The following is a 12,276-nucleotide window of genomic DNA, read 5'->3' on the forward strand; positions in this document are numbered from 1 at the left end:
AAATTTTGGGGTAAAAAAGTGCGTCTTATACATCGAAAAATACGGTAAAGGATCCTGTTGCATGGCTGACTAGGGAAACTATTCGAGCATGCTGCCCCGATTCCTTTCGAGAATATTATTCACGGACAACTTACATAATAAACTGTGCTGAAACTTTTATCCAAAGACCTACAAACTTAAAGAGCATATGTGAGACCTTCAGTAATGATAAATCTCTCAACACTGTAAAATATCTTGTCGGTATTTCTTCACATAGGCAAATTATTTTTTATATCTAAAGCTTTTAGTGGACGAGCTAGTGACAAGTTCATAGTAGAAAAGGGTGAATTTCTAAATTATCTCTTGCCTGATGATGAAATAATGACAGATAGAGGAATCAAAATTGATGACTTAACTTTTCTATCAAAAGTAAAATTAAATATTCCCGCCTTTACTAAATGTAAATCCTAGCTTAGTGCAGCTGATGTGACATCAACAAGAATAATTGCTCGTTTCAGAATTCACTTGGAAAGAGCCATATAAGACGACTAAAAGTTTTTAAAATACTAAGTAGTATCGTGCGAGTTTCCACTCTGAAGCTTTTTGACAATATTCTGCTTGTTTGTTCTGCACTTGTGAATTTAAGGGCTGGTCTTTATTGGAGATAAGGACATTGATGAAACAGAATAATAGTGAAAACAAGAATTTTGTATACCAGTAACATTGTACTCTGAAAAGTTGTACCTTTGTTTTGGATATTTTAATATAATTTATATATTGTGAATGATATTTCATATATTGCACTATCTTGCTAAATCATCTGTATGTGATGTCTTCTTTGTGCTAATTCAGTATATAAAAGTGTATTTCCTACTATTGAAGTGGTGGGTAGAGCACAGATAGCCTATTGTGGAGCTTTGTGCATAACTACAAACAAACCTACTATTGAAAAATGGCCCGGCATGGCCAGGTGGTTAAGACGCTCGACTCGCAATCTGCGGGTCGCGGGTTCTCATCCCCATCCCACCAAACTTGCTCGCCCTTTCAGCCATGGGACGTTATAATGTGACGGTCAATCCCACTATTCGTTGGTAAAACATTCGCCCAAGATTTGGCGGTGGGTGGTGATGACTAGCTGCCTTCCCTCTAGTCTTACACTGCTAAATTAGGGACGGCTAGCGCAGATAGCCCTCGTGTAGCTTTGCGCGAAATTCAAAACAAACAAACAAACTATTGAAAAATGAGCATAGAAAAATCAATTGTAAAAAAGATTGTTATTCTTTATATCGCAATCACTAAGGATAACAAACTCTTACAACTACTAGTTTCAAATAATACTATCTTCTTTAAAGTTCCACACATTACCTGGTGTCTGATTTGTTGATCGTTTGTTGATTTGTTTATGTTTTCTTTCACTACTGCGATGGCGCCGGTAACAGTATCCCCGCCCTAGCGGCCGCCACTGAAGGTGAGGGCGATAATTAAAAAACCGTGTCTATACACTCTTCTAATTCTTGAAATTCCACAAGGGACTAAGTTAGGAATGTGGTATTAAAAATATAATAGGCCTAACATACTGTGTTATAACAAATATAATTAATTATATCACGCTTCGCCAGCTTCTGAAAGATATCCACACATAAAAATACCAAATACTAATGACTTTGCCATTCTTTGGTAGTAGCCTGTTTCTTATAGGCTATAAAGTGCTGATTAATGAGTATTAAGCAGGTTTAAAACATGTTTTATTCATTTTATAGCAAATTGAATTATTCATACCTGTACAGATATTAGCAGAAGATAAATCACAACAGAAAGATGTCACTACTGTTAATGACATAAAAAATAATAATAATCTACTTTCGAAAACATTACACCAGAGGGCTAACTTCAAGTGAGAAAGATACGAAAGTGTGTTATTAAACATCACTTATTGACTTGTTGACGATTGTCATAATTTCTGCCGTGAATTAGTCTTCTGTATAGTGTACTGGGAGGAAATGTTTGCTGAAGTTGATGTATTTGTTGGGAACAACATGCTTGTTGATCCAGAAGTTTACCAGTTTTGGTTAAACGGATATACAGGTAGCGCTTTCACTGTTTATTTTCTCTGCAAACTGCAGTGCACAAAACCTACTTCAGAGTAGGAACACTATCACTATTATTACTATTAGTAATACTTAGTAGTGTATATTAGTTATTACTACTACTACTACCAGTGAAACAACTCATTTAGTACTACTGTGAGTACTAGTAGTAGTACTATACTGTAGTAATACTTTCAATTCGAGTTTCACTTTCAAATTTCAGTACTATTAATATTACTGCAGCAGTGTAGGTTCTATAGGTTTATAATTATAGTACATACTATTCTAACCTAAAGTAACAAAACCTTATATATAATAAGCTAAACTATCGTAATCTAACCAAATATATCTTAGATGGCAAGAAAATGCTCAAAAAATATAGTATGCCTATAAAAGTTTTGAGACTGCTAGACTGGGTAATGAAAAACTTTATATTAGTTTTAATAAAGTTTTCTCATTATCTAGTCAAGCCATCTCAAAACTTTTATTTTCTTAAAAGTGGGTTCCTCGTTATCAAGTTTTAATAGTATGCCTATTCTTGCCAAACAAGGTTTTGTGCACAATCAAGCAAGGTAGATAACAATTAATATTTCAGTACTGCTATTCATGGAAAGAAAAATCCAAACAATGTTACATCATACAAAACAAATATAAGAAAGAAAAGACTGCTCAAGTTAAGAAGATCAGCTGTCAGTGGTTAAGGTTCAAATGCGTGAACCTAGGATTTCGAAACTAACATGTTTGCCACAAGTATAAAATATGGGAAACTCGGACAATTCCATTTAGCCCTATGTATACAGGAGGGTTAAAGTGCACATTACATTTGAAATTAATTAAACAAGTTTGTTATCAATAAGGTTGACATCAGAATATAGTTTATAATTCAGAGTTTTATATTATCTTACTTTAAATTTCTGAATTTGAAAAGTTTTAAATAAATTTTCAGTCATCACTTCTCTCATATTTTCTTTTTACCCTTATATTATAAGTGTCCCACCAATTACATACTTATACCATAGATACTTGCAAGTCGAAATATAAATTTCTAGCCTTAAAATGTCTTGTTTTACTAAACTATTAAAAAAAAAAGTGAAACCCACATGTCACACCCTTCCTTTTCATCCTGTCTTTCAAAAAATGTCAGTATTTTTTTCTTAGTTTGCTATTGGGTAATTTATAATCAATAGAAAGAGCAGATTGTTCTTTACAAGATTCATTAGGAGGCTAGTTCATTCTGGTGTTCATAGTTAGATATTTGGCTTTAGTCTCATTTTTATGTTTTCTTGCTCCAAGGAGTAAAGCAAATTTTTTTAACCTATTTACTACTTGGTTAGAAAGACAGTTAAGTTATAGTTGTTTTAGGATGTTCTATTCTAGTACCTGATGCATGTTTTTTTGTTGTTCAAAAATATATACTTAAAGGCTCTAAGAATTTTTGTTTGAAAAATTAAATTAGTGAAAAAAGTATTGCCTAGATCAGTTATGGTTTGCACTTGCAAATATCACATGAGTCTTGTATTTTGCTCGTGGTGTTTATGATCCATGGTTAATTGCATTTTGCTGTGTTTATTGTTTTGACGAGAAGATTAATGTTCAAGTAGTTATTAAGTGCAATGATAAATCATAACTTTATGGAAAGTAAGTGTGAAAAGATTAATAGTTGAAACTTTGAAGAACTATATGAAACAAGGGAAATTATGCATCAAAAGATGAAGAAAAAGAACATTGTTCATTTATTCTATATTTTTGAGCTTTTTATTTAAATGAACAACCACCACAAAACAAAAAAGATTGGCAACCTTTGCTGCCAGGAAGTTTTCTTCCTTGTCAGTAGTTAAACATTAGCGACAGTGGCAGATAGCTCTAGTAGGTTTGATAGAGGGAAAAAAGGACAAGTAAGTTTGATGACAATATTTTGATTACTTGGATAATTGGAAATGGTAATAACCGGAAACCCCAATTTTGATTATTTTCATAACAATTGATTTATCATAAGTTTGATAAATTAATTTTGATTAGATTATTATTTTTGTGACAATCTATTTAATCAAAGATTTGATTGATTGTTGGTATAATCAAATATAGTAATAACTCAAAACACTAATTTTGATTATTTGATTACTTTCGTGACAATTGATATAATTGGAATTTAGATTAATTTATTGTTAGAATAATCAGAAATATTTATTTTGATTAATTGATTTGATTGCAATTTTGATTGAATGTATTAATTTACATGACATTAATCAATATAATAGCTACTCATTATCAAAATTACTCCATTATTATAATGGAGTAGTTTACTCTAGATGTAATAGAAACTGTAACGTTCAATTAATTTAAGAGGATATTAGATAACTATTTTAAAAATATCCTATTGTTATACCTTGGAAATCAAGTGAAAATAGGTTTGCTTGAATTTCCTACATTTAAATAATTACATGTGTAAGCTTATTTATCACTACTATATAATACTAATTTTGTATCTTCAGATCTTTTCCTGATTAAATCTGGTTTTATCATGCTAATAGCTCAAGAAGCTGCAGCGGTTCTTCAGAACCATGGTATATTGAAACAGTCTGGTCTTCCTCTTGACCTTCTAGTCAGTGATGTCACCGACCATTATCGCACCTTTCAAATGTTGGAGAGATGGCTTTATTATCCATCCCGCCTTACAGAACAGTGGAATTTTCAGATGGCTCCTCAGACTCAGAAGATGTTGGTTGAAAAGTAAGAAAATATTACTCTTGTGTATTTTTAATAACAGTAGTAAAAATAAAAACATTTTGGAGTCTATAAAATTGTGTTTGTCATTACTACTCTTTTGAAAAAATGTCTGTATAATGCTGACAGTGTTATAGGAAAGAATTGTTGAAAGTGAAGTAAAAAATGGAAGAGAACTTGGCTAAAGGAGGTAATAAAAGGCTTGTAAAAAAGAATAGGTAGTGTTAATTGTAGGGATTCTTAAGGGGGAAGGAAAGAGACCAGGTTTTTCAATGATAAAGGATATGTGAATGCTGATGTAATCTAACTTTCTCCTTTTCAAGTAACAGTTTTAAATTGATTTGCTCAGCTTAATGATGGACAGCAAGAATGAAATACTGAATCTGCAATTTACTTTGTACATTATATTTTTTTATTTGTATCTGAATTACTCCACTTACAAACATTTACCATTATGCTTTTTATTTACCTTTATTGTTTAGTGATGTTCGTTTTTAAAATTTGTATTAGCAATATAAAAAATCAATTTATCATCTTTAAGATAGAGGGCACCCACTAATTCCTTCAAGACGTTTTCCCATGGGTAAATAATAAATAAGAACTTATGAATAGAGAGGCAAGAGGTAAAGGAACATTTGTTTGAATGGATAGGCGACTGGAGCATTTTGTTCTGTAGGTTCATGGACATGATTAGTGTTTTCAGAATAGCTCATCTAATTGGTTTGGTGACAAAGGTTATTTGGGAGGCTCACTACAAATTCATTGGAGTCTACTTACACTAAACTTAGATAGGGGAGAGATACTTTAATAGCTTTTTGGAAGCTAGTTTTGTTGAAAAGATCAAGTTGAAAAACATTTTGAACATTACAAAGAGAAAAATAGATGAATTTCTTTGTCTTTTAGATTCTTACTAGTATAATTTGAAATATTATTTATTTGAATTGAAGGGTTTATTAACTGCTGAAGTTACTTGGAAAAGAAGAATTTGTGGTGTATTCTTGTTTTCATAATATTTTGGTTTCTTTTGAAAGATTGTAAGTTATAGATATGAGGGCTGTGTGAAAAGTATTTGAACACCTATTTCTTAAGGCAAACATTTAGTAACCTTCATGTAACTCTATGGAAATTAAGTAGGGTTTGATCAGAACATGAAATGAGGGGATAATTAATTACTGATCACAAAACATCTGCACTTTCAGTATGTATTGGTTTGTGACAATTTTTTGAAAAGATCCTCACAGTAGGGATTTTTGTATCAATTATAACATCAGAGTGAATTATGCTACAGTCATGTCAAAGCACAGTTCTCCAAAACAAAGACCTGTAGAAATATCAGCATTATTAAAATGTAATGTTTGTTTATACAAGAAAGCAACTCAAAGTGCAAGCCTTGATACCATGTGAACTGGTAAATACACACGTGTATCATATACATACTGACAAATATTACATATGTGTGATATGCATGACTTTGATTTCTAATACATTTTGTTTATGTACAAAAATGTTTATTTATGCAGACACACATCTGGAGCATAGTTGATATAATCAAATGAAATTATTATTAATTCTTTGGTTAAACAATACAAGTTTTATAGTAAATTTTTCAAGAGTTAAGCAGTAACTAATTTAAAAAATTTCAGATATTATGAATTTGACACTGCAGTAATTAGAGAGTTCCTGGGTAAGAAATTATCATCACGTAACAGAAAAGATCTAGATGATGTCAGTGAAAAGACAGGAGTGGACATTAAAAGTTGCCGTAGACAGGTATAACATACAATTTGTTGACTACAGAAATTAATGCCATTTTATTTCTAAAGATTGTGCTATCATTATATTCATTTTCATGAAATAAATATAAAGTTAATTGGTTTATATTTGATTTGTGTCATAGAGACAAAGTATAGTGTTCTGGCTAGAGCTTGGTTATTAATGGTACTTACAAATTGACTAACCAACAGAATAATTGATTGATTAGTACAGCATTTTGCCTTACAAGCAAGGGAGAAGAGAGAAATACTGCATAATTAAAACATGATAGTAATATTCTTGTTTTCATCTAAGCTTTTTTTTTAAAGTAATTTGGATTGCCCTTTGTTTCATGGGATAGACAACATCTGGAAGTTGCAGCTTGTGAAGATCATGTTTTTGCTCTAAAAATTATTTGAGCAAAACTATGCAGACATTAAAAAAAAAATTATCTGAACATTTCCACTTGGTAAGTCACTAATGTTGACTAGTTCTTTCATTTTACTTGTTTTTAAAATATGCAGTAATCCCCCCCAATTGATCTCATGTAAATAATTCTTGTTTATAGCTGTATTCAAAGCTGTTTCATTAGTAAATGGCCAAACCATTTGATTTGGCACCATAATAGAAACTAGTGGAAATGCTTACAAATCAGTAAATGAATAATATATTCTTAGGGAGTAATAGGTTCTTATCAAAAATGAAGTTGTTCTTTGTGATGGACAGAAAAATTCTAAAAATAATTGACAAATGGAATATTTTGTTTAAAGAAATAGAGACATAAACTTTTTTTTTATTGTTCTTCGTAAATTACTTAAGTAAATCTCAAAAAATGACAAAATATCAATTCAAAAGTATTTCTGGATTAAAATGAACATATAAAATTGACTTCAAAATTTGTTTCTAAAAAAAAATTAACATTTTGTCTCCGAGCTGCCAATATATTGAAACGCTCATTTTCCTACTTGGACAAGCTGCAGATATACCAACTTGTAGGTCTTGTTCTGTTTTACGATCAATTCCACATTTTGAATGCCTTATATATTAAATATAAAACTAGAACTACTTCTGTTAACGAATATCTTCAATCTGAGCACCAATTTGATTGAAGAAAGATGTGTTTTCAGCAATTTATGTGAGTATTTTGAAACAAAGAAAATTATCATGCCCACTACTTCTGATAGGCCTTGTTGCTTTACTTCTGAGCAAGCTAGTAAGTTATTTGAGGAATTTCTGAGCCATGAAAATGACTTTATTCCCAGCGATCTTATGATGATGATTTTGAAAGTGAGAAATTTGACTTGGATAGATCTAGTGAAAGTGAGAGAGGGGAGAATCTTGTGGCAGGCCCTTCATGTGTGAGTACAGGTAAAGGCAAGGGAAAGACTAGTGGTGTTACTATTAGGAAAAGAAAGCAGGGTCTGGATCTAGACCTAACAAGAGGAAGAGGACAGCTGTAGGAACAGAAGGAGATTGTGAGAATGGTAAAGATGAAGTAGCATGGAGAGTAGTTGAAGAAGGAGAGACTGATGTGAACTTTTCATTTCGTGATCCACAATGAAAGATGAAGCTGGATTTGAATAAAAGCCATTCATCACTGGATTTCCTCATAGCTTTTCTTGATGAAGAGATTGTGGCCACTTTCTTTTAGCCATTTTTGCTCTGCCCAAAGCCTGTATTTGTTCTGGAGATAGAGTTAATGTATAATCAGTAATTTCAAAGCTTGTATCTTTATTTCTGATAATGTGATTGATATGGAAATAAAAATAGTTAGAAACAAATGTTTCAAATATTTTAATTAAAATTAGTTATAATTATTTATCATCATTTTTTAAAAGAAAAAAAGTGTATTCCTAAACTTCTATTATAGTGTTTATAAACAGGATACGTATGGTAAAAAATGTTTTAGAGTCATTACTTATACAGTCATACCATTTAATTTTTATTTATTTAAAACATCAGAAATACAGAAAGCATCTTTCCAATCAGAATTCTAATTTCTAAACAATGAAAAGTTGATTCTGTAACAAGTTTATGTTACAAGAGCTGTATGTGTCCTAATCAATGTTAACTTTGATGGAAACAGATTTCTAAATTCTAGACACATTGTTAGTGCCTATAAAAAAAGCCAAGGTGTGAAAATTTACCAAGGCAACATTCAATTGGCATTCATATTATTGTATCAATGTAGAAACAATCAATTACTGGCTGAGGTCATCACATAAACTAACTGATTAATCAAAATTATGAGTATATCAATTATTGTCATCAAAATAATCAAACAACAGAAATAGTTTCCAGTTATTACTGAACATTTTTGATTATTACAACAATTGATTTATCAAAATTACAATTATACTGATTAATGTCAATAAAATAATCAACTAATCAAAATTAGGGATTCCTACTGTTATTATTTTTGATTATTCAAACTATCCAAGTAATAATCAAAATATTGCTATTATGTTTGTTTGTTAAGCACAGAGCTATATAATGGACAATGTGTTTTGCTCACTGCAAGTATCAAAACCTGATTTTAACAAGTATTTTTAACTTCACATTTGTTCAGCTTAAGGCTACATTAATTCAAAGGGGAGTGCCTTGTGATTCGAGGGCCTTTGTTATGGCAAAGCTATTAAGGCTATTCTCCCTTGTAACTAATTTTGAACTGTTGACTAGAGGGAAAGCAACTGCCTGGCAGCAAACACCACCAAAGACACTTACCAACTAATAGGTCGTGTTTTATTTCTCCTTTTTAACAATGAATAAAACTCTCCATTTTGTGCTGCAAACTTCAAACTTGCATAAAGTGTAAATTTACTGGGGTTTTTTACCCCCTGTTATGTTTCTAATTTATAATTGCATAACTATATTCCTTAATGTTCTATAAGCAGGAACAGATCTATGGGAAGGACCCATGGGGTAAGGATTTCATCCCATTTTTTAAAAAAACAACAACAACATCAAAATAAGATTGGTCTATTAATTACCATAAAATATTTTTTGAGATTTTCTGAAATCAACATAGCTGGAGTCTACAGCAATCTAGTTAAGCATTTAATCACTGCTCATGTGAAATCAGACTGAAGCAACTCCAGTGTTACAGTTAAGTACTTAGAGAAACTAAAGTTATATTTAATGCAATATATAACAATAGTTTTATATACTAATGCTCATTAGAATCTGAAGTTATATATTTAGTATAATTATTATTTGAAGCAAAATTAGAAAATTTTGAACTACCAAAACAGGAATACATTTACATAATTTCAGGACTTGTTTATCTTTAGTTCAGAATATTTATACAAAAACTGTATATTTTGCTCTTCATAGTTTGACAATGTGAAGCGTGTCTACAAAGCTGTAGAGGAAACAACTGGATTTTTGATGCAGAACATCCAAGCACAGTTTCATTTACCTGAAAAACTGGCCAAGTAAGATTTCAGGAATTTGTATTTTGTTTGCTAAGTTTTCAAATTTGTAAATAATGTTTGAAAATGTTGAATTTTGTCAGAGATTGTTCTTGCATGTAACTGCATATATGTAGAAGCATGGTTAAGCCTTTTACATTATAATGTATGTATATTAAAATTAATTAAATATGGAATGGTTAGTTCCATGTTGTGGGAGCACTAATATTTGCATTGAAAATAGCAAGTACTGGGATTAGTGAAACTTAAGGTAGCAATGAAACTATGAATATTATTACAGGATCTTTTATTCTCAACGTTTCAACAACAAATATTCTTACGTTGAGAATAAAAGATCCTGTCATAGCATTCAAAGTCTCATTGCTACCTTAGTACCCATTTGTCAACATGAATAATACTTAGTGAAACTTAAACAAGAATGATCACATAGTTGTTTACTGCTATGAAGGGATCAAGATAGAACACGAGTAGGTATTTCTAATAAATCTGTTTAGTGTAATCATATATATATATATATATTTGTCAACATAAATAATACTTAGTGAAACTTAAACAAGAATGATCACATACTTGTTTACTACTATGAAGGGATCAAGATAGAACACGAGTAGGTATTTCTAATAAATCTGTTTAGTGTAATCATATATATATATATATATATATATTGTGAACTGTGATGTCTGTCTGAGCATTTGTATTTCTCCCATTTACTTCTCCTGTCATTTCAAAAGTGAATGTTGAGCTTTGCCTGTGTGCACAGCTTTTTAAAGGCAGTGTGGGAAGTAGCCATCAGTTTACTTTCAATCATACCTTTATAAGATATGGGTTTATGGAAAAGGCTTGGTATTTACAAACTTCAGCTGTATTACTATACCTGGGATAGGACAAGCCCAATTATTCATAATTTCATTGGCACAATATAGGAAGTCATCAACAGTCAAGTACATAAGCTTCTTCTTTCCTGTTTCAAACCTGTTGTTGGTTATGTACACAACAGCTGCATACTTTCTATAAAAAGAAAAGAAAATTATTGCAAAAACATTGGGTTGGTACTGTAAATTGAACTTTTGTAAGAATATTTTTACTATACAACCATAGGTCTTACTAATTGTTTCTTAACTGGCATTCCAGATTAACCATAGGCAAATTACATGTTTAGCATACCAAAAATGCTCAAAATCATACTTATCTTCCTATACATATGAATTACAAGTAAAAGTACTCATTCCTAGTGACAGGAAAAGTTTATGTTAATCTATCAGTTTAAATTATTTCATGGACTTTAAAATAGTTAATTTTGTTGCGTTCTTAGTTTCATTCAGAGCCAAAGCTCTGAGCTACTTATACCGCCCATCACAAAAGGTAATTGTTGAACATTTCAATCACGCTAAAAGCCACTCAACAATAACATATGATATATTTAGATTTTTATTCTTTAAGTTATATCACATCTTGAAATATGAATGATAGTTTGATTAATTCCTAACAATTTAGTGTAGAATATCCTGCTTGTAAATAACATTTGGCATCAACATTATTCATGTCTGGCCCGAATAGGCACATTATAACATTATCTAGGTGCTTGTGTGCATAGTAATCTTTCTCTTTTTATTTTATTTCAGAACTTAACATAACCTTTTGGGCAACATGGGACCTATTGGTTCATCATGGCTGTCCCATTCTCTAAACTAAACTAAAACTATTAATAAATACATTAAAAAACAATTAAAGCCAACCCTTATCCTTCATACACTTATCAAACTTTCTCCTAAGCTGACTTAAATTTACTTTCTCTACAACATCCAAAGGCAACCCATTCCAAGGGCCAACCATCCTGTTAGGAAAATATAATTGTCTTAGCTGAAGATGACTCCTACCCTGCCAAAATTTATATTTGTGTCCCCTAGTCCTAGTATTCTCATTGTTAAGTATGAAAAATGATGATGCATCAACATTATCAATTCCCGTTACAATTTTAAACACTCAATCAAATCCCTTCTAACTCTTCATTTTTCAAGAGAAAACAATTTGAGAGGTTTCAATCTCTTCTCATATGATAACTCCTCTGTCCCAGGCACCATTCTAGTAATTCTCTTCTAAACCCTTTCCAACAATTCAATGTCCTTCATAAAGTAAGAAGCCCAAGACTGAATACAATACTCCAAAGGTAGCTTAACCAGTGACCTATACAATGAAATTATAAACTCTTTAGACTTATATTCAATATTTCTGTAGATACAACCTAAAATCATGTTTACCCTACCACTAGCAACAGCACACTGCTTGGATGGCTTAAGAGGCTG

The 12,276-nt window shown here is 31.2% G+C and overlaps 2 protein-coding genes across 2 annotated transcripts in view; both read left to right on the forward strand.

Annotated features, from left to right (window-relative positions):
- Nucleotides 1-1,862: 1,862 nt before the first annotated feature.
- On the forward strand, nucleotides 1,863-9,980 carry LOC106462982 (acidic fibroblast growth factor intracellular-binding protein-like). The gene is made up of 4 exons (XM_013922953.2): nucleotides 1,863-2,064; nucleotides 4,598-4,796; nucleotides 6,434-6,560; nucleotides 9,876-9,980. Exons 1-4 carry the CDS (start codon nucleotides 1,980-1,982, stop codon nucleotides 9,978-9,980), a joined length of 516 nt encoding a protein of 171 aa, XP_013778407.1. The 5' UTR covers nucleotides 1,863-1,979.
- Nucleotides 9,981-10,743: 763 nt separating this feature from the next.
- Nucleotides 10,744-12,276, forward strand: part of LOC106462980 (ciliogenesis-associated TTC17-interacting protein-like) — a 55,763-nt gene continuing 54,230 nt past the window's right edge. Inside the window, exon 1 of the mRNA XM_013922950.2 lies at nucleotides 10,744-10,748. The gene's annotated coding sequence lies outside the window, so the exon portion shown is untranslated. The remainder of the gene's footprint in view (nucleotides 10,749-12,276) is intronic.

Source organism: Limulus polyphemus, unplaced genomic scaffold (assembly GCF_000517525.1).
Source record: "Limulus polyphemus unplaced genomic scaffold, Limulus_polyphemus-2.1.2 Scaffold1293, whole genome shotgun sequence".
Classification (NCBI taxonomy): Eukaryota; Metazoa; Arthropoda; class Merostomata; order Xiphosura; family Limulidae; genus Limulus; species Limulus polyphemus.